Source organism: Macaca fascicularis, chromosome 7 (genome assembly GCF_037993035.2).
Source record: "Macaca fascicularis isolate 582-1 chromosome 7, T2T-MFA8v1.1".
NCBI lineage: Eukaryota > Metazoa > Chordata > Mammalia > Primates > Cercopithecidae > Macaca > Macaca fascicularis.
The window spans coordinates 160,084,782-160,105,992 of record NC_088381.1 but is presented as its reverse complement, the minus strand read 5'-3'; the positions used below and the strand labels follow the sequence as shown (position 1 = coordinate 160,105,992).

At 43.9% G+C, this 21,211-nt stretch overlaps 1 protein-coding gene and 1 long non-coding RNA gene across 24 annotated transcripts in view; one reads left to right on the top strand and one right to left on the bottom strand.

The window, feature by feature from the left end:
• The first annotated feature begins 4,558 nt into the window (after positions 1-4,558).
• Positions 4,559-21,211, top strand: part of ATXN3 (ataxin 3) — a 68,021-nt gene continuing 51,368 nt past the window's right edge. For 12 of the 22 annotated variants that reach the window (XM_073998108.1, XM_073998111.1, XM_065549254.2 and 9 more), the window contains exons 1-5: positions 4,559-4,623; positions 14,457-14,621; positions 15,155-15,199; positions 17,276-17,361; positions 17,785-17,851. In XM_073998108.1, coding sequence (XP_073854209.1) covers positions 4,600-4,623; positions 14,457-14,621; positions 15,155-15,199; positions 17,276-17,361; positions 17,785-17,851 — 387 coding nt within the window. In that variant the 5' untranslated portion in view covers positions 4,559-4,599. The remainder of the gene's footprint in view (positions 4,624-14,456; positions 14,622-15,154; positions 15,200-17,275; positions 17,362-17,784; positions 17,852-21,211) is intronic. The other 10 variants (XM_073998113.1, XM_073998114.1, XM_073998116.1 and 7 more) reach the window with 3 other exon arrangements.
• LOC102117378 (uncharacterized) overlaps positions 5,687-21,211 on the bottom strand; it is a 66,386-nt gene continuing 50,861 nt past the window's right edge. The window contains exons 3-5 of one of the 2 annotated variants that reach the window (XR_010588608.2): positions 12,433-12,603; positions 6,716-7,003; positions 5,687-6,007 (exon numbers count right to left, since the gene is read on the bottom strand). This is a non-coding gene — a long non-coding RNA (uncharacterized lncRNA). The remainder of the gene's footprint in view (positions 6,008-6,715; positions 7,004-12,432; positions 12,604-21,211) is intronic. The other variant, XR_010588609.2, reaches the window with a different exon arrangement.

Below are 21,211 nucleotides of genomic sequence, written 5' to 3'. Positions count from 1 at the left end.
CTGGACTACACAAGATAGCAAGAGGGCTTGAACTAAGTAGTAGCAATGAAGACAAGGGCGAGAGAGAGTTAGGAGTGGATTCGTAGCATTTGAGGACTGACTGGAATAAGGGGTGATGTGGAGAAGTTGTGGGAAGAGAATAAAAAATGATTCCCAGATACTTGGTGCTATGATCTGAATGTCTGTATCTTTCCAAAATTCATTTGTTGAAATGTAATCCCCAGTGTGTTGGTTTAACAGGTGGGGCCTTTGGGAGATGGATCAGATTGTAAGGCCAAGTCTTGTGACTGGGATTAGTGCCCTTACACAGAGAGGAAGCTTGTTTGCCCCTTTTCCCCTTCCACCATGTGAGGACACAAAAAAGGCACCACCTATGAGGAATGGGCCCTCATCGGACACTAAATCTGCTAGAGCTTTGATCTTGGACTTCCTAGCCTCCAGATCTGTAATACATTTCTGTTTATAAATTACTCCAAGATATCTTGTTATAGCGCCCCAAAAGGACTAAGACATTTGACTTCATTAATTCATTTGAAAGACATCGCCGGGCGCGGTGGCTCAAGCCTGTAATCCCAGCACTTTGGGAGGCCGAGGCGGGCGGATCACAAGGTCAGGAGATCGAGACCACAGTGAAACCCCGTCTCTACTAAAAATACAAAAAATTAGCCGGGCGCAGTGGCGGGCGCCTGTAGTCCCAGCTACTCAGGAGGCTGAGGCAGGAGAATGGCGTGAACCCAGGAGGCGGAGCTTGCAGTGAGCCGAGATCGCGCCACTGCACTCCAGCCTGGGCAACAGCGTGAGACTCCGTCTCAAAAAAAAAAAAAAAAAAAAAAAAAAAAAAAAAAAAAAAAAGAAAGACATCAACTACAATTAAAAGAAAAACAAAAACAAAAACAGAAAAGGTGGTTTGCAATTTTTTTCACTTCATGAGACTATGATTTATTTCCCTGGGTAGGCCACACAATTTCTTAAGAACATGGACTTTTCCCCATACAAGGCTGTGAACTGTGCACACAGAGATGCTCAATAAATGGTACCGAATCCTCTCCTTCAGCACCTGGTCCTCTCTGGCAGTCTCCATTCCCTTACCTCTCACTGCCCCCTCTGCTCCTCTGAACCTGCAGTCCCCAAAGTCACCAATTGTCTCCATAGCAACAAAATTTAGTGGCCTCTTATAAGTCCTTGTATTGCTTGACGTACTGGCAGCAACTGAAACTGACTACCCCTTGAAGCGTCCCCTGCCCAGGCATTCCACAATGTCACACTTTCTTGCTTTTTCTCCCTCCTCCTTGGCTATTGCTTCTCTATCCTCAGGGCTCAGCTGTAGCCCTCTTCTCAAGCACTTCTTTTTCCCTAAAATGATTTTATTCACTCCCATGGTTTCAGTTACTTTTTTTTTTTTTTTAAGACACAGTCTTACTCTGTTGTCCAGGCTGGAGTGCAATGGCACAATCTTGGCTCACTGCAACCTCTTCCTCCCGGGTTCAAGCAATTTTCCTGCCTCAGCCTCCTGAGTAGCTGGGATTATAGGCATGAGCCACCACGCCCAGCTAAATTTTGTATTTTTAGTAGAGATGAGGTTTCTCCATGTTGGCCAGGCTGGTCTCAAACTCCTGGCCTCAAGAGATCTGCCTGCCTCAGCCTCCCAAAGTGCTGGGATTACAGGCGTGCACCACCACATCGGCCTTAGCTTTTTTTTAAATGGCAATTCTTCATTGAGTTCAAAGCAGCCTCCTGAACTTCAGACCTGGTATCCAACCATTACTCAACATAATTACTTGAATGTCCGTAGACATTTCAAATTCAGTGTCTCCAAAATGTAAACTCTATCTTATTCTCTTCCCAAAACCTTGCTTTCCTCCCTTGTTTCTGCTCTCAATATCACTCCTGTCACAGTGGCTGCCCAGGGCACAAACCCAGAAGTCACCTTCACATTTCGGTCTCCTGCGTTCCCCAATCCCTCACTGTGGTAGGCGTAATTAAGAAATTATTTTAGGCAGATAGAGAGGAAAAGGGGTCCTTAAAAAGTTTTTGTCTCTTTTGAAGCAGTTCCAGAAATGTTTCCTGTCTAGCATGAAAGCCCTGGCTGTTAGACCCAAGCTGGCAACCTTTAATATGCAAATGCTGGCAGTTAGAAACTGGGTCCACCTACAGGGTGATTCCCACCATTGTCCCCTTGCCCTTGCTCTCACATGTGCTGGCAACATGGCCACCCCTGCATATCCCCACGTGTGTAGAACATCGTGGCGCTCTGCATTTGGGTATTAAAAAGCTAGGGTGGGAGGGCCAGTTTTTTTAGAGGGCTACATTAATGACATGCGTGGTCAAACCAGTCCCCTGAGCCCTATGCAAATCAGACACCGCCTCCTGCAGCCTCCTCATATAATTGGCTGGTATCTCCCCTACTCTCCAGGTCTCCTCTCTTGGCTTTGGAGCCCCCATCCCTCTGTGTCTACAGGGGAGCTTCCTCTTTCTTTCTTCTCCCTTCCTTCTTGCCTATTAAACTCTATGCTCCTTAAAACCACTCCAGGTTTGTCCATGTCGTTTTATGTAATTCGACTCAAGACGAAAACCCTAGCATTCTTCCACCGGTTGAAGCCGTATCATCACCACGTTCTGTTGAGTCTCTTTACGTCCAAATAATCTCTCAGAATGGCCTATTTCCATCTTTAAGACACCACTGTAGTCCAAACCACCATCATCTCTCCGAAGAGTCCTTCAACAGCAACTGCTTTTTTTCTGCAGCCAGTGATCTTTCTTTTTTTTTTTTTTTTTTTTTTTTTTGAGACGGAGTCTCGCTCTGTCGCCCAGGCTGGAGTGCAGTGGCGCGATCTCGGCTCACTGCAACCTCCGCCTCCCGGGTTCACGCCATTCTCCTGCCTCAGCCTCCCGAGTAGCTGGGACTACAGGCGCCCACAACCGCGCCCGGCTAATTTTTTGTATTTTTAGTAGAGACGGGGTTTCACCGTGGTCTCGATCTCCTGACCTTGTGATCCGCCCGCCTCGGCCTCCCAAAGTGCTGGGATTACAGGCGTGAGCCACCGCGCCCGGCCTGCCAGTGATCTTTCTAAAATGCAAACATGACCACGTGTCTTCTTTTAAAATATTTATATAGCTCCCCACATCCTTTTAAAAGTACACTTTGGCCAGGTGCGGTGGCTCACGCCTGTAATTCCAGGACTTGTGGGAGGCCAAAGCAGGTGGATCACCTGAGGTTGGGGATTCCAGACCAGCCTGGCCAACATGGTACAAACTCTTCTCTACTAAGAACACAAAAATAGTTGGATGTCGTGATGCGTGCCAGTAATCCCAGCTGCTTGGGAGGCTGAGGCAAGAGAATCACTTGAACTCAGGAAGTGGAGGTTGCAGTGAGCGGGGAGATTGTGCCACTGCACTCCAGCCTGGGGGACAGAGAGAGGTCCATCTCAAAAAAAAAAAAAAAAAAAAAAAGTACACCTTAATCTGGTTTCAAGGTGCAAGATCTGCACCTATCCTTCCATTCAAGCTTCATCAAACCGCTGCTACCTCCCCGTCTCCCACACAATTTATGAGACTTCTAAGTTCCCTCTAAAGGGTCCGAACACCTACAGTGGTAACAAGTCACTTGGATTTGAATCCTGGCAAGGCAACTTACCATCTGACCTTGGACATTGTGCTGTTCTTAACGTCTCCGTGCCTCGGTTTCCTCATGTGTATGAATAGCATCAACACCTACATCAAAGTTTGCTGTATTAAATTTGATAATATATGCAAAGCATTTAGAAAAGGGCCTAGCTCATAGAAAGCCTTATATAAATATTAACTATCACTTTTTTCCTTTTTTGGGGGGTTGGGGACGGAGTTTCGCTTTTGTTGTCCAGGCTAGAGTGCAATGGCACCATCTCGGCTCACTGCAACCTCCGCCTCCCGGGTTCAAGCGATTCTCCTGCCTCAGCCTCCCAAGTACCTGGGATTAGAGGTATGCGCCACCACGCCCAGCTAATTTTGCATTTTTAGTAGAGACGGGGTTTCTCCATGTTGGTCAGGCTGATCTCAAACTCTCGACCTCAGTTGATTCGCCCGCCTCGGCCTCCCAAAGTGCTGGGATTACAGGCATGAGGTACCGCGTCCGGCCTAGCTATCATTTTTATACAAGTGCTAGGTTTTGGGAGAATGTAATGATGGCTTTTTCTTACTAAATTTTCAGTGGAGGAGGAGGAGAAAGAAAGTAAATAGTTATATGAACACAGTAGAAAGTACAAAGTGGAAAACAAAAAGAGTATCGAACCCAGGTGAGTGGTCCAAACCTCCCCCCAGAAACCTAAGAACCCATAGAAATGGGTGGGAAGCGGAGAAGATCCTCCAGACAGCAGGTGGCGATGTAGCATCCCCCAGAAGGCCCTCTAACAGAAACTAGGAGGACGCGCTACCAAGGTCACGTGTCCCCGGCGTTCACTCGCTCTTCGCTTCACGTGACTCGCATCCTCGCGGGTGATTGGCCTGCGTGCGGCACGTGGGCGGGGGGACCAGGGCGGGGCGGGGTGGGCGGAGGGGAGGGACAGGGGGCGGAGCTGGAGGGGGTGGTTCGGTGTGGGGGCCGTTGGCTCCAGACAAATAAACATGGAGTCCATCTTCCACGAGAAAGTGAGTGTCCGCGTGCGGTGGGGAGCTGTCTGCCGCGCGGTGGCGGGCGTGGAGCGCGGCATCACAGCCTCCCGGAGGGCTGGGTGGGGTCCGAGTCGCCCCCATGCCGATCTCGCCGGGCTAGGGGCGACGCCGCAACCCCCCGCCTCTTCGGCTCGGGGAGGGGAGCATCACCTACGCTCCTACTTCCCCCGCGGCCCCCGCCCTGGGAGCCGGGAGGGAGTATGGGCGGGGCCGGGGGCGTCTCGGGACACGGGAGCGCGGTGGCGCCCAGTGGATTTGCTTCTTCCTTTCTAAGTCACTTTCCATAGCTTTTCGGAGGATTCCTTCACCCCTCCCCAATCCTTCCCTCTCCCTAGGGTCTAGCTACAGTCACCTCTGGGACACCTCCCTCGACCCCTCCTACCCTACTCCTGGCAGAATTAACTTTTCTTTCTCCAGACTGCTCAATTCTATATTGGAGTCTTCCCTACATTTAGATCTTTGAGGTCTTGTTCATGTTTTTTCCCCTGCACCAGGTCCGCGAGCCTCCCGAGGGAGGAGACCTTGGCTCGCCCACTGTAGGGCCTGACACTTAGGAAGTGAAGTAGGAAACCCGTTGTGCCCCTAAACAGGGAAGTCGTCACGAGTTTTTATTACGGGATGTTTGGGTTTGGTTTCTTTTGGTACTCTCATCTTTCCGGAGCAGGCAGCCAGCTTTGTTTTTAGGTATTAGGAGTGGACTGGAATGATTTTGTTGTGGTCTGCCTAGCCTGCTGTCACTTTAACTCTTCAGTGACCATGCACTTGAAGATACTGTTTGTGACATGTGGAGAAACTCCTCGTTTCTCACATGCTATTATCCATCCATTTGTATGTGAGTGAAGCCTTCCCCGGGACAACTTTGGCACATGATATCTTGTTTCATAATAGTATCATGTTTGGAAAGAGTTGCTGGTAAGGCTATTATTTAATAGGAGGAGCAAAGGGTTTTTGTTTTATTAAATGCTTATAAATGATCGTTTATCCCAGACATTTAAAATTCACACACACACAACAAATAAAGCAAAGACAAAAGAATACATTTACCAGATGTAAATCTGTAGTATAAATCTTTTTTTTAATTTTTATTTTAAAGATGGCATCTCATTCTGTCACCCAGGCAGGTGTGCAGTGGAGAGATCATGGCTCACTGCAGCCTTGACTCCCTAGGCACAAGCGATCCTCCCTCCTCCGCCTCCAGAGTAGCTGGGACTACAGGTGTATATCGCCAGGGCCAGCTAATGTTTTTGGAGAGAGAGGGGTCTCGCTGTGTTGCCCAGGCTGGTCTAGAACTCCTGGACTCAGGTGATTCTCCCACCTCAGCCTCTCGAAGTGCTGTGATTACAGGCGTGAGCCACTGTGCCTGGAACAAATTGTTAAGTACAATGCTTTTCATTGTAGAAAACATCTCGGAAACTTTTGAAATAGGCAGATTTACAGTGGGGGAGGAAGGCCTCAGTCGTATAGTTGTCACTGATTTTTTGACTTGATTGACATGATTTATAAATCATAGACAATAGAGATTTAGTTGCTTGGCTGAGTAAAGTGTGTGAAAAATACACATGTACTTTCTTAAAAACATTTTTTTTTTGAGATCGAGTTTTGCTCTTGTCACCCAGGCTAGAGTGCAATGGCGCGATCCTGGCTCACTGCAACCTCTGCCTCCCTGTTCAAGCTATTCTCCTGCCTCAGTCTCCCTAGTAGCTGAGATTACAGGTGCCCACCACCACGCCCAGCTAATTTTTGTATTTTTAGTAGAGACAGGGTTTCACCCTGTTGGCCAGGCTGGTCTCCAACTCCTGACCTCAGGCGATCCACTCGCCTCGGCCTCCCAAAGTGCCGGGATTACAGGCGTGAGCCACTGCACCCGGCCATATTTTTGTTACTAATTTTCAAAGGCTTTGGTGTGGGACCAGATTTCAACATGGAAGGCCTTAAACATGTTCCACACTACTTCCTGAGAATCAGACAAGATTTTTAACAATATTGATTGTTACCTAGTTGGGACGCATTTCTACTGAACCATGGGATCAATAAAAGCTGGGTGCTAGCCTAGCGAAAATCTACTTACCCGAAAGAAGTCCCTCTTAGTCCGGGTGCGGTGGCTCACACCAGCGCTTTGGGAGGCCCAGGTGGGTGGATCACAAGGTCAGGAGTTTGAGACCAGCCTGGCCAACATGGTGAAACCACGTCTCTACTAAAAATACAAAAAATTAGCCAGGTGTGGTGGCAGGTGCCTGTAATCCCAGGTACTCAGGAGGCTGAGTCAGGAGAATAGCTTGAACCCAAGAGGCAGAGGTTGCAGTGAGCTGAGACTGCGCCACTTCACTCCAGCCTGGGCAACAAAGCGAGACTCTGTCTAAAAAAAGAAAAGAAAAGAAAAAAAAAAGAGTCCCTCTGAATTATCAGCATGTGTATAGGCCTACAGATACTTCAGGAATGTATTTACCATTATCATTAACTTGTACGTACATAGCAAGTGAAGATTCAACAATTTAGTTTTTTGGGCATACTCAAGAGTATGCACCTATAACCATATGGCCCATTGTTAATCTCCTATACAGTCCATTCTAGGAATGTTTGGGCTTACTGTGCCATTTTTCAGTTCACCGCCTTCCCCTCTGCAATATACCTTTAACCCTTGCTAGGTGCTGGGTTTGGAGAGCCAGAGAACCAACTTTGGCCCTAGAGAAGCTGGGTAGGTGGGAATATCTGCCTACAAAGGGCCTTGCAACCACTTCCTCTTGGAACCTTGGTTTCCTCTTTCTGAGTTGTCACTTTGAGTACCCTTTATTAAGTTAGAATGTAAAAACAGTTTCACACTGATACATCTACAGTGCCTGAGATAGGGCCTGGCACAGAGTAAGTACTCAATAAATATTTGAATGGGGCTGAGCGTAGTGAGACCTGTCTCTACAAAGAATGAACAAAATTAGCCCGGGTGTGTTAGCACACGCCTGTAGTCATAGCTACTTGGGAGGCTGAGGTGGGAGGATTGCATGAGTCTGGGAGGTCGAGGCTGTAGTGAGCCAAGGTCACACCACTGCACTCCAGCCTGGGGGACAGAGCAAGATCCTGTCCCAAAAGAAAAAAATGTATATATTTGAATGGATAAAGAGAGGTCTTTGAGTTTCTGAGATATATATGGTGCTGTTTATCTAAAGTAAACAACTTTTCTGTAAACATTTTAAGGCTTTGCAGGCCAGCTGTAGTCTCTGTCACACATTCTTATGTGTGCATGTTTTTCCCAACCATCTAAAATTGTAAAGTGCATTCTTAGCTACCAGGGCAGGTTAAATTTGGCCCATGGGCTAGAGTTTGCCAACCCCTAACTTAAACCTTTGTACTAACTTTATGACCACTAACTACTGGATTTTTGTTGTTTGTTTTAGTTCTGGTGCCTGCTTTCTGTCTTTTTTTTTTTTAAATCACTTCTCTTTCTGATGTTTCTTGGTGCAGTCACTGTGCCATTTGTATTGGTGATTTTAATGTAATGCAAACTGGGAATAATAACTAAACTTGCTGGGATTGTACATAAAGTTATTGAAAAGATGCTGAGTATTGACTCTGTGGCATTCATTATGCCCTTTTGTGGTTGCTGGATTTTAGCTGTCTTTAGGATATTTGAGCTTTAGGAGAAGCCAAATTCTGTATAAATGACTTGAAGTGCTAATGGCACAGATTTTGAAACCTCTGCCTGGGTTTGAGTCTCAGCTCTGCCTTTTACTACTTGTGTGATCCTGAGCAAGTTACTTAGGATCCCTGTCCTCTGGTTTCCTCCTGTGTAGTGGTGGGGATAATAACATAGACATAACCTCAGAGTTAGAGTGTAGAGAAGGCTCCCTGGCAGATAGTGCTGTAGAAGTACTGGCCATTGCCATTACTCAGATGCTTGTGTTTGCTGATCCTCATAGTAAGGCCTCGGAGAGCACTAAGAGGAGGTGAGAATGCTGCTAGATTGACAGCTTGTCCCCAGATAGCCCATTCCTGAGAGCATCTTAGCTTTATACCTGATTTGTGTTGTAGTTAGTAGTGTCTGTGGTAATTTTAACTAGTTTCAGGTTGGTCTTGAAAACCTGGAAAGGTTGGGGGTAAATGATTTGGTAGCAGTTCCCTTGTGATTTTATAAATTATCTTTGTAGAACTGCAGTGTGCTAATTCTCTGAGCCCAACACAATGAAGTCTGGGCCTAAAATCATAGGATTTCTTTTATTTTTTAAAATTTTTAATTCATTTCATGTCTTTTCTTTTCTTCTTCTTCTTTTTTTTTTTTTTGAGGCGGAGTCTTGCTCTGTCACCAGGCTGGAGTGCAGTGGCGTGAAGTCAGCTCACTGCAACCTCCGTCTCCTGGGTTTAAGCGATTCTCCTCTCAGCCTCCCGAGTAGCTGGGTCTATAGGTGTGTGCCACCATACCCAGCTGATTTTTGTATTTTTAGTAGAGACAAGGTTTCTTCATGTTGGCCAGGATTGTCTCGATCTCTTGACCTCGTGATCCACCTGCCTTAGCCTCCCAAAGTGCTGGGATTATAAGCGTGAGCTACCATGCCCGGCCTATTTTTTATTTTTTTGAGGCGGAGTGTCGCTCTGTCACCCAGGCTGGAGTGCAGTGGTGCAATCTCAGCTCACTGCAACCTCTGCCTCCTGGGTTCAGGTGATTCTCCTACCTTAGCCTCCCGAGTACCTGGGACTACAGGCGCCTGCCATCACACATGGCTAATTTTTGTATTTTTAGAAGAGACAGGGTTTCACCATGTTGGCCAGGTGGGTCTAGAACTCCTGATCTCAAGTGACCTACCTGCCTCGGCCTCCCGAAGTGCAGGGATTACGGGCATGAGCCACCATCCCCAGCCAAATCATGAGATTTCAATACTGCTGAACTTTGATTATGGCAAAGTGAACTACTGCTTTGATTGAAGCTTGATGAGAGAGGTGGCTGGGGATAGTTTGAGATAAGGGCAAGGCAGGAAAATGCATAATCTTAGGTGGGCTCATTGTCATTGTACAGTTCTTTTGGTCTGTGTGGCATTTGATCTGTCCTATGACTTAAGTTACGTTTATTTTTATTTTTATTTTTATTTATTTTATTTCTTTTTGAGAGACATGGTGTTGCTCTGTCACCCAGGCCAGAATACAGTGGCACAATCATAGCTCCATGTAGCCTTGAACTCCTGGGCTCAAGTGATCCTCCCACTCAGCCTCTCAAACAGTTGAGATTACGGTATGAACCACTGTGCCTAGCCTTAAGTCATTTTTAAATTTGTACTGAACAGTTTGTCCTTTCCTTCCATTAAATCATATTAGAAGTACAGAACTTGATATTTCCTGTAGCAATACAGTGTATCTTTGATGAAGTTTGATTTCAAATACTTATTTTTCATAATTTAAAGCTATTTTTTATAGAGATAATTTTAATCAAATATTTGGATGTCGCTATTGCTATATGTGATATTAAGTATGGTGACCATAGTTTGTAAACTCCAAACTGACAGCAGGACAGGAAATTTGTGTTAGCAAAGGCTTTTTTCTTACTGTTTGAATTTTTAAAAAATTAGGTACCATACAGAGAGGAGCACACAAATCGTTAAAGAGTACGGCTCAGTGAATTCTCACAAAATGAACATGTGTAAACAGCAAGTAACAGAAGATTTACCTGCATCCTATAACCTCCCATTATTCCCTTTTCTAGGTACTCTCTCTCCACTGCATTCCCAACAAAAATAACCCCTATGCTGAATTCTGATATCATAAATGAGTTTTGCCTAGTTTTGAGCTTTTGTGACTGGAATCGTACAGTGTGTATACCCATTTGACTCTGTCCTCTTTAGTTTACCATTGTTTGAGAGATTTATCCATACTGTTCCAGGTCGTTGTAGTTAATTCATTCACATTGTTATGTAGTATTCCTTTGTGAGTAAACACAATTTCCATTCTGCTGTGATCCCAGCTATCCATTTGGGTCGTTTCCAGTTTAGGGACCATTACAAATAGTAATGCTATCTGTAATGCTATTTTGTGTTACTACAAATAGTAATGCTATTTGTAGCACAAAAATAGTGCTTTTTTGAACATTCTTTTTTTTTTTTTTTTTTTTGAGACGGAGTCTCGCTCTGTCACCCAGGCTGGAGTGCAGTGGCCGGATTTCAGCTCACTGCAAGCTCCGCCTCCCGGGTTCACGCCATTCTCCTGCCTCAGCCTCCGGAGTAGCTGGGACTACAGGCGCCCGCCACCTCGCCCGGCTAGTTTTTTGTATTTTTTAGTAGAGACGGGGTTTCACCGTGTTAGCCAGGATGGTCTCGATCTCCTGACCTCGTGATCCGCCCATCTCGGCCTCCCAAAGTGCTGGGATTACAGGCTTGAGCCACCGCGCCCGGCCCTACATTCTTATACATATCTTTTGATGAATATATGTTTGCATTTCTGTTGTTTACATTACGTACCTACTAATGGAATTGCTAGATCATAGGAGATGTACATGTTAAGCTTTAGTAGATGCATTACATAATTATTAGTTATTATTGGTTATACCAATTTACTCTCTCACCAGTAGTATACAACAGTTTCTATATCTCTGATCTCCAATATTTTAGCCATTTTAGAGTTTGTGTAATAACACATTGTGGTTTTAATTTACATTTCCCTGATGACTAATGAAGTTGAGTACCTTTTTTGTGTTCTTTATAGCTATTTGACTGTCTTGTGAAGTGCTTGTTTGTCTTGCCTTTTCTTTTCTTTCTCCCCTCCCCTCCCCTCCCCTCCCCTCCCCTCCCCTCCCCTCCCCTCCCCTCCCCTCTTTTTGAGACAGGTTCTTGCCCTGTCATCCAGGCTGGAGTGCAGTGGTGCAATATCAGCTTACTATAGCCTCAACCTTTTTGGGGCTCAGGTTATCCTCCTATCTCAGCCTCCCAAGAAGCTGGACTACAAGCACACACCACCATGCTCAGTTAATTTTTTAATTTTTGTAGAAATGGGGTTTCACCATGTTGCCCAGGCTGGTCTCAAACTTCTGGACTCAAGTAATCCTCCTGCCTTGGCCTCCCAAAATGCTGGGATTACAGGCATGAGCCACCGCAGCCAGCCTTGGCTGTTTTTCAATAGGTTATAAGTAGAACATCTGTATATCCCTTCAATTTGCATATCATTCAGTAAGAGTTGCACTCTGGTAGTAGAAATATAGAAGAAAGAGAAAGAAGTGGAAACAAAAAGTCTATTTTCATGAGAAGACTTGGGGGCTAGTGTTCTCTCTGGCTCCAAGCTACTTATTCCTTACCAAAAGATGAGGATAAACTTATCTCAGACTCAGGCTGTCTCAATGCTGTCTTCCTATTCCATTATACACATATAACCCATATTTTTTTCACCAGCTGAATTTTGTTCCTAGAAAATTGATTTATCAGGAAAAAATTCCGTCTTGCAAGGTGGTTCTCTTTAGAGTCTACTGTGTAACATAGCTCAGGACAAATTGCGTGATGTCAGATAAGTTGGGTTAAGGAGTAGACCTTATTGGGGAAAGAGAGAACTTGGAGGGCCAAGGTTAGCAGGAGGAAATGTTCTCTCATCTGCTGTCATTTCAGGAAGGGGCAAACCTGGTGTCTGTGTTCACAGGGAGGGATCCATCTATACGTGATTCTCCCTTCTTACCAGGTAGCATGGGAAAGCTACTGCTGTGGGGAGGAGGGTTACACACAGGTTACTCGGTACCAGGCACCCTGGACTTGGATTCAGGCTGCCAGTTGTGTGAGAAACTGCCCAGCACTTGAAGGTTCTGAACCCGTGGGAGGTTGTACCTACCTCCCATAAGGAGGAAGCCTGTCGTCCCATGGGAGCTGAGCTTGGGTGCAGTCCCTCTTGCTGGCTTGTCCAGGAGTGAGCTCCAGGGTTGTTTGGGACAGTTCTGCTCATTGCATTACGCTGCGTGTACATTATCTGTAGAGTTCCATGAAGAGAACTTCAGCTCTGTAACTGCAAGTTTTAACATGGAACAGAATTTTTCTCACCTGTATTGATTCTTAAGATTTGAAATTCTGTCAACAAGCATTTAAATTGTGTGGAGTTTTTTTTTTTTTTTGAGACAGAAGGCTGGAGTGGCAGTGGCATAGTCTTGGCTCACTGCAGTCTGTACTTCCCAGGTTCAAGCGATGCTCATGCCTTGGAGTCCCGATTAGCTAGGTGTACGGGTGCACACCATCACACTGGCTAATTTTTGTATTTTTAGTAGAGATGGGGTTTCGCCATATTGGTCAGGCTCATCTCGAACTCCTGGCCTCAAGCAATCCACCCGCCTTGACCTCCCAAACTGCTGGGATTACAGGTGTGAGCCACCATGCTTGACCGGCATTATGTTAAAAGAATAAATGTTCTAGGCAGCTAGGCACAGTGGCATGTTTCTGTAGTCCTAGCTGCTCGGGAGGCTGAGGTAAGAAGATCCCTTGGGCCCTGGAGTTCAAGTCCAGCCTGGGCAACATAGTCAGATCTCATTTTTTAAATAAATAAATAACTGTTCTAGAGACTAAAATTTCCTTTCACCATTAGTAATTTACTGTGGAATCTCCAAGAATGAACTTATTTTAGGTAGTGAAAATGAGGGAGACTAAATGTTTTATACAGTGGTTTTTAGTAAAGTATGAGATTTGATGCATTTGATAGATGATAATGTTTTTTTGTTTTTTGTTTTTTTTTTGAGACAGAGTCTTGCTCTGTTGCCCAGGCTGGAGTGCAGTGGTGTGATCTTGGCTCACTGCAGGCTCCGCCTCCTGGGTTCATGCTATTCTCCTGCCTCAGCCTCCCGAGTAGCTGGGACTACAGGTGCCCGCCACCACGCCCGGCTAATTTTTTGTATTTTTTAGTAGAGATGGGGTTTCACCGTGTTAGCCACGATGGTCTTGATCTCCTGACCTCGTGATCTGCCTACCTCGGCCTCCCAGAGTGCTGGGATTACAGGTGTGGGCCACTGCACCCGACCGATAATGTTTGTTTAAAATAATTCTTAAATTTTTGATCATGTAATGTAGTTTCATTAATAGTAGATTTGTAAAATAAATGTTAACAAATGAAAATGCATGTACCTATGTTAATTATACTTATCTAAAGCTGAAAGTTCAGTTCAACTATGTTAAAAAATAGTTGGAGCCGGGCACGGTGACTCACACCTGTAATCCGAGCACTTGGAGAGGCCTAGGCGGGTGGATCACAAGGTCAGGAGATCGAGAGCATCCTGGCTAACACGGTGAAACCCCATCGCTACTAAAAATACAAAAAATTAGCCGTACGTGGTGGCGGCGCCTGTAGTCCCAGCTACTCGGGACGCTGAGGCAGTAGAATGGCGTGAACCCGGGAGGCAGAGCTTGCAGTAAGCTGAGATTGTGCCACTGCACTCCAGCCTGGGTGACAGAGCAAGACTCCGTCTCAAAAAAAAAAAAAAAAAAAAAAAAAGTTGCCCAGGCGCGGTGGCTCACACCTGTAATCCCAGCACTTTGGGAGACTGAGGCAGGCGGATCACAAGATCAGGAGTTCGAGACCATCCTGGCTAACATAGTGAAACCCTGTATCTACTAAAAATACAAAAATTAGCCGGGCATGGTGGTGCATGCCTGTAGTCCCAGCTACTCGGGAGGCTGAGGCAGGAGAATTGCTTGAACCCAGGAGGCAGAGGTTGTGGTGAGCCGAGAGTACTCCACTGTACTCCAGCCTGGACAACAGAGCAAGACTGTGTCTCAAAAAAGAAAGAAAAGTTAATGATTAAATTATTTAGGGGAAAATACTGTGCAATTCTGTTTAATAAGTCACATTTTAATTTTTTCTTTTGGAAATATTAGCAAGAAGGCTCACTTTGTGCTCAACATTGCCTGAATAATTTATTGCAAGGAGAATATTTTAGCCCTGTGGAATTATCCTCAATTGCACATCAGCTGGATGAGGAGGAGAGGATGAGAATGGCAGAAGGAGGAGTTACTAGTGAAGATTATCGCACGTTTTTACAGGTACTGATGTTAAACTCACTAAGTCACATTTTCTTTTTTTTTTTTTTTGAGACGGAGTCTTGCCCTGTTGTCCAGGCTGGAGTGCAATGGCGCAATCTCAGCTCACTGCAGCCTCTGCCTCCTGGGTTCAAGCAATTCTCCTGCCTCAGCCTCCCAAGTAGCTGGGATTACAGGCACACGCCACTATGCCTGGCTAATTTTTTGTATCTTTGTTAGAGACGGGGTTTCACCATGTTGGTCAGGTTGGTCTGGAACTCCTGATCTCATGATCCACCTGCCTCAGCCTCCCAAAGTGCTGGGATTATAGGTGTGAGCCACCACACCCGGCTTACATTTCTTTTAAAAACGTAGATACTATTTAGAAAAGGATGTGCCATTCTTCCTATAGGGATCTGACTGGTGAATTATAACTGCACTGTTAACTTTGGAAATGGAAATGCAAAGATGTTATTTTAAATATGCACGCTAATGACAGTTTGTATCCTTCTTTCCCCACCCCCACGCGTGCTTCAACTACCTGTCAAAATTAACAGCAGCCTTCTGGAAATATGGATGACAGTGGTTTTTTCTCTATTCAGGTAAGTAGTCACAAGCATCTACTATGTGTTGCTTACATCCCAGGCCCCGTTTCACAGCCTTTCAATAGTCACTATAACAAGGCGACCTTCAGAAGTTCTTCTAATAGATCATGTCTACAGAGTATAAGATTATACTCTAGATCACTAGATTGTGATCCACCTGCCTCAGCCTTCCAAAGTGCTAGGATTACAGGCATGAGCCACCATGCCCGGCCAACTAGAGTACTAGATTTTTATATAGATAAACATGAAAGGATTGTAGAATCTTCATATTAGAGTGGGGCATTTAAAAATTCCTTTTTGAGAAAGATTATTTAATTTGCATCTGGATGCTAATAATAACCTTAATTCTGGCCAGGCGTGGTGGCTCACACCTGTAATCCCAGCACTTTGGGAGGGCGAGGTGGGCGGACCTCAGAGTCAGGAGATCAAGACCATCCTGGCCAACATGGTGAAACCCTGTCTCTACTAAAAATACAAAAATTAGCTGGGCGTGGTGATGCAAGCCTGTAATCCCAGCTACTCTGGAGACTGAGGCAGGAGAATCGCTTGAACTGGGGAGTCAGAGGTTGCAGTGAGCCAAGATCGCACCACTGCACTCCAGCCTGGTGACAGAGCAAGACTCTGTCTCAAAGAAAACCAAATACCCTTAATTATAATAAGTCCCAATGTCTCAAACTTACCATTTGTTGGGTAAACTTAAGAAAATGCAGTACCTTGCTACCATCCTTTTAAATCAGCCTACCAGACTGGATTTCCTTATTATGGTCTGTGGCTTTTGATTTTTCTCTTTGAGTTCTTTGGTGGTTATATATATGTACTTGAAAGATTCTTTTATCTGCGTGTCTTTCATTCTTTTCTGACACTGTGAGTTGTATCCAGAGGTCTTTCAGAACCTCTCCTGAGCGACCTATCTCTGCAGATACCTTTGTTTGTATTTCTCTTGTACTGCCCTCCTGGACTCCTCCTCATCCACCAGCATTTCCATCTAGTGCTTTACCGTGCCACTGTTAACAGGTAATGGCTACTGCAGGGCTGGAATCAGAGGTCAGAGTAGGCCCAGCACTTGGCGTTTCCTATTTGTGCCTTGCTGCTCTTGGTACCCACTGCCTTGCACTCACTTTCTGTCTTTGCTGGTACCTGGTTGACATGCTTCTTTGTTGGCTACCTTGGAGGGTAGATAGTGAATTTTCAGAAATTTCCCATTTTTTGTCAGACAGATTGAAATAATCAGGTTTGCATTTTGTTTTTTTCTACAAGTGGCAAGCCCATGACCCTGGAAGTCTGATACCTATGGAAACTTCAGTTTAAGTGCCCAGGGAGAACTTATTTTGGTAGACACGATTTCTGACATTGCAAGTAGTAAGTTGAATATACATTTTCTAAAGTAGCACCCACGGCAGCCAAATTACCAGATGTATATAGTAGACTAGTTTTAAGAATAGCACTTATGGGTAGAATATACATACATCTGGATTTTTGAGACAGTTTTATGTAGGAATTGTGTGGTTTTCTGGAACATCTCAGAGACCTGGTATGAAAAGCACTCTTCTAATATATATGTGTATGTTTTTTATGGATTTAGTGATATATCTATACACACACACACTTTTGAAAACCTATAGCTGGCTGGGCGTGGTGACTCATGCCTGTAATCCCAGTACTTTGGGAGGCCGAGGCGGGCACATCACAAGGTCAGGAGTTTGAGACCAGCCTGGCCAACAAGGTGAAACCCTGTCTCTACTAAAAATACAAAAATTAGCTGGGTGTGGTGGCGCATGCTTGCAATCCCAGCTACTCGGGAGCCTGAGGTAGGAGAATCACTTGAACTCAGGAGGCAGAGGTTGCAGTGAGCCGAGATCATGCCACTGTACTTCAGCCTAGGCAACAGAGCAAGACTCTTTGTCTTAAAAAAAAAAAAAAAAAAACCTGTAGCCTTCTAGAGAAATTTATATATGAGGTACACAACTAACATAGCTATACTTCTTAAAGTGTTTACACAACTGACATAGCTATACTTCTTCAATTTGGAATGGAGTGGTTTGGCTTATGAAAAGTTACTATTTTTCTTAACAGGTTATAAGCAATGCCTTGAAAGTTTGGGGTTTAGAACTAATCCTGTTCAACAGTCCAGAGTATCAGAGGCTCAGGATCGATCCTATGTAAGATTTTGTTTTGCATTTCATACATTTCTTTTCCCAAATTTGATTTTTAAAGATATTTCTTAAAGAAGAGAAATATATTTGGAATACTTGTGTTTTGATGTTCCCTGTTTCATTCCCTCAGACTTTCCTATTTCACCTTTGTGATGTCCATGAGCATCTGCCCTGTAGCCTTCCTGGCACCCCAGTGTCTGTGGCAGCACAGAGCTGCCCCGTAAGTGGTGCGTGAGGCCATCTTTTGGCCCGGCATCACTAAGCTGCTGCAGAGACGTTCATATGGTTGTGTGATCTTTTAAAAACATCAGTGACACTTAACTGTAAATCTAATCTTAAATTATCACAAATTTTATATAATGTTTGCCAGTAGACAACATAAGTATGAATTCAATATTTCAAGTTAATATTGTGTGTTTTCTTTTTTAGAAATGAAAGATCATTTATATGCAATTATAAGGAACACTGGTTTACAGTTAGAAAATTAGGAAAACAGGTAACATTTCTTACCCTTCCTTGTCTTTTTTTCTTATATTGTGCCCCATTTAAAACTAAAATGTGGGCCAGATGTGGTAGCTCATGCCTGTAATCCCAACAGTTTGAGAGGCTTAGGTTGGGGGATCACTTGAAGCCAGAACTTTGAAACTAGCCTGGGCAACAAAGGGAGGTCCTGTCTCTTAAAAAAAAAAAAAAAAAGCCAGGTATGGTGGCTCACATCTGTAATTCCAGCTTTCTTGGAAGGCTGAGGCAGGAGGATCACTTGAGCTCAGGAGTGTGAGGCTGCAGTGAACTATGATTGTGCCACTGTACCCCAGCCTGGGTGACAGAGTAAGACTCTGTTTTATAAAACATAAAAAGAAAAAGAAATTTTAAAATTAAAAAGAAAAAACAAAAGGATTGCTGACTTTAAAATTAGGAAACTGACTAGTAATGTGTGTGTTTGTGGCATGGTTATCTATCTTGATAGATAGAAATTTGTCATTTTAAAACATATCAGTTTTCCTTGTAAATTTATTTGTGACAAGTATATGCAATTTAACTATATCATAAGAAAAATTCTATATTAAATATAATACAAATGTGGTTACTTTGAAGTGGGTTTTTATGTGATGACTATGTTCTGTCAGTTAATTACTACATTTGTAGATTTGTATTTAGCATAGTGCTGTCACAAAGCCTGAAATAGTGTCAAGCATGAATAAAGCATTCAATTATGCTTGCTTTAGTGTAAGATTATTCATATGATTCCAAAAGCCATGTAATACATACGTCTACATAAAATCACTTCTATTTGTTAAATAAAACATGAAATATGTCTTGAGCAAGCTATTTTAAGAAACAATCATTTAACATCCTTTTTATTAGAATTTTGAATCTTTGAAAGAGGGTTCTTGAAAACCAGCTAGCACAGTAAAAAAGAATAAACTAGGGATACATGCAGCAACATGGATGAATCTCAAAATAATTATGCTGAAAGAATAACCCCGAAACAGAATACTACATGCTGTATGGTATCATTTATTAAAAGTCTAGAAAAGTGCAGATTCATCTGTAGTGATGAAAAGCAGATCCACCAGTGGTTGCCTGGGGATGAAAAGGCTAAGGAAGAGTGAGAGGGGGGAGGGTCAGAGAGAGGCATGGGAAACGTGGCAGTGATTAATGTGTCACAGTGTTGGTTGTAGTAATGGTTTCATGGGAGTACAGTATACAAATGTCAAAACATTTCAAAGGCCAGGTGCAGTGGCTCATGTCTGTAATCCTGGCACTTTTGGATGCCACGGCAGGAGGATCACTTGAGCTCAAGGAGTTCAGGACCAGCCTGGGCAATGTCACAAGACCCCATCTCTACAAAAAAATGAAAAAAAAAAAAAAGAAAAATTGGCTAGGCGTGGTGATACATGCATGTAGTCCTACGTGCTAGGGAGGATGAGGAGGGAGCCCAGAGGTCAAGCCTGCAGTGAGTCATGATCGCACTACTACACTCCAGCTTGGGTGACAGAAGGAGATCCTCTCTCAAAAAAAAAAAAAAGTTTCAAATTGTACACTTTAAATATGTGAAGTTTATTATATATCACTTATACCCCAATAAAGCTGTTTGTTTTTTTAAAAAAGTAAATAAAAGCCAAAAAAGATATGTCAAGAAAGTATATTGAATTAAATCTATAAGAGATAATTCAAAAACAAAAACCCTATTGTTATCTTTTAAGTCACCCAAATCAAATTTGGGAAAAGTCACCTACTTAGCTTCATCCTAAGTTGGTTCGTTCTTTCTTTCTTTCTCTCTTTCTCTCTTTCTGATGGATTCTTGCTCTGTCACCCAGGCTGGAGTGCAGTGGTGGGATCTCGGCTCATTGCAACCTCCGCCACCCGGGTTCAAGCAATTTTCCTGTCTCAGCCTCCCGAGTAGCTGGGACTACAGGTGTGCACCACCACACCCAGCTAATTTTTGTATTTTTAGCAGAGACGGGGTTTCTCCATGTTGGTCAGGCTGGTCTTGAACTCCTGACCTCAGGTGATCCTGTCCATCTCTGCCTCTCAAATACAGGGAATACAGGCGTGAGCCACCATGCCCAGCCCTAAGTTGGTTCTTTCTTAAAGTTCTTCCTGAGGAGCCAAGAGCAAGTTAAGGAGGTGTAATCTAGAAGCTTACAGTGGAGGCTAGCTGGGTGCAGTGGTTCACGCTTGTAATCCCAGCACTTTGGGAGGCTGAAGCAGGGAGATCACTGAGGCCAGGAGCTTGAGACCGGCTTGGACCAACACAGTGAAACCTTGTCTCTACCGAAAAAAAATTTAAAAAGTGCAACTTAGAGCAGTAGAGGCTGACACGAGTGGGAATCACCTCTAGGTAAAAACCAGGGTAGGGTACTGCTGAGATTATTTAACCTCTGGGTTTTATTTACGTGTTTTTAAAAATTATGATCCAGTATTCTTTACTTTTTTTGTATAAAGTAAGCACTGAATTTTTAAGGTCTGTAGACTTAGATTTCAGAAGTACCCTCGTATTAATTTGCAAATAAATGCCTATCTTATTATTTTGAGAGATTTAAAAATTTTTAGTTCTTCAAAATTGAATTTTCACATTTTGAATTACATTATCTTTGACAAATACAGATGATGTTGGCCGGGCGCTGTGGCTCATGCCTATAATCCCAGCACTTTGGGAGGCTGAGGTGGGTGGATCACCTGAGGTCAGGAGTTCAAGATCAGCTTTGCCAACGTGGTGAAACCCCGTCTCTACTAAAAATACAAAATTAGCTGGGTGTGTTCGCGCATGCCTGTAATCCCAGCTACTTGGAAGGCTGAGGCAGGAGAATTGCTTGAACCTGGGAGGTGGAGGTTTTAGTGAGCCAAGATCACGCCATTACACTCCAGCCTGAGCAATAAGAGTGAAAATCTATCTTTAAAAAAAAAAAAACAAAAAAAAAAACAAATACAGAAGATGTCAAATTTTGGTTTATTTTATTTTCTTTGGTTCTAATTTATATTTTTGTTTAAAACTATATTTTTCACTATAGACTCTGTCTGAGGTCCCTGTATAATAAAAAAGAAGGCTGGAAAAAGTATTAACATTGTCAAAATCCAGGAAAATAGTTGGTCATGATACTGACAGTAACTTTAAACACTTTTTGTATCTTGTGGGTTAAATTAGGATTACTTTGTGGTAGTGATAAATGATGTTAATTAGGGCCGAGTGCAGTGGTTAACACCTGTAATTCCAGCATGTAGGGAGACTGAGGTGGGAGGATGTCTTGAGGCCAGGAGTTTGAGACCAGCCTGTACAACACAGAGACCCCCATTTCTACAAAAAAAATTAGAAAATTCGTCAAGCATCTTGGTGCACACCTGTAGTCCCAGC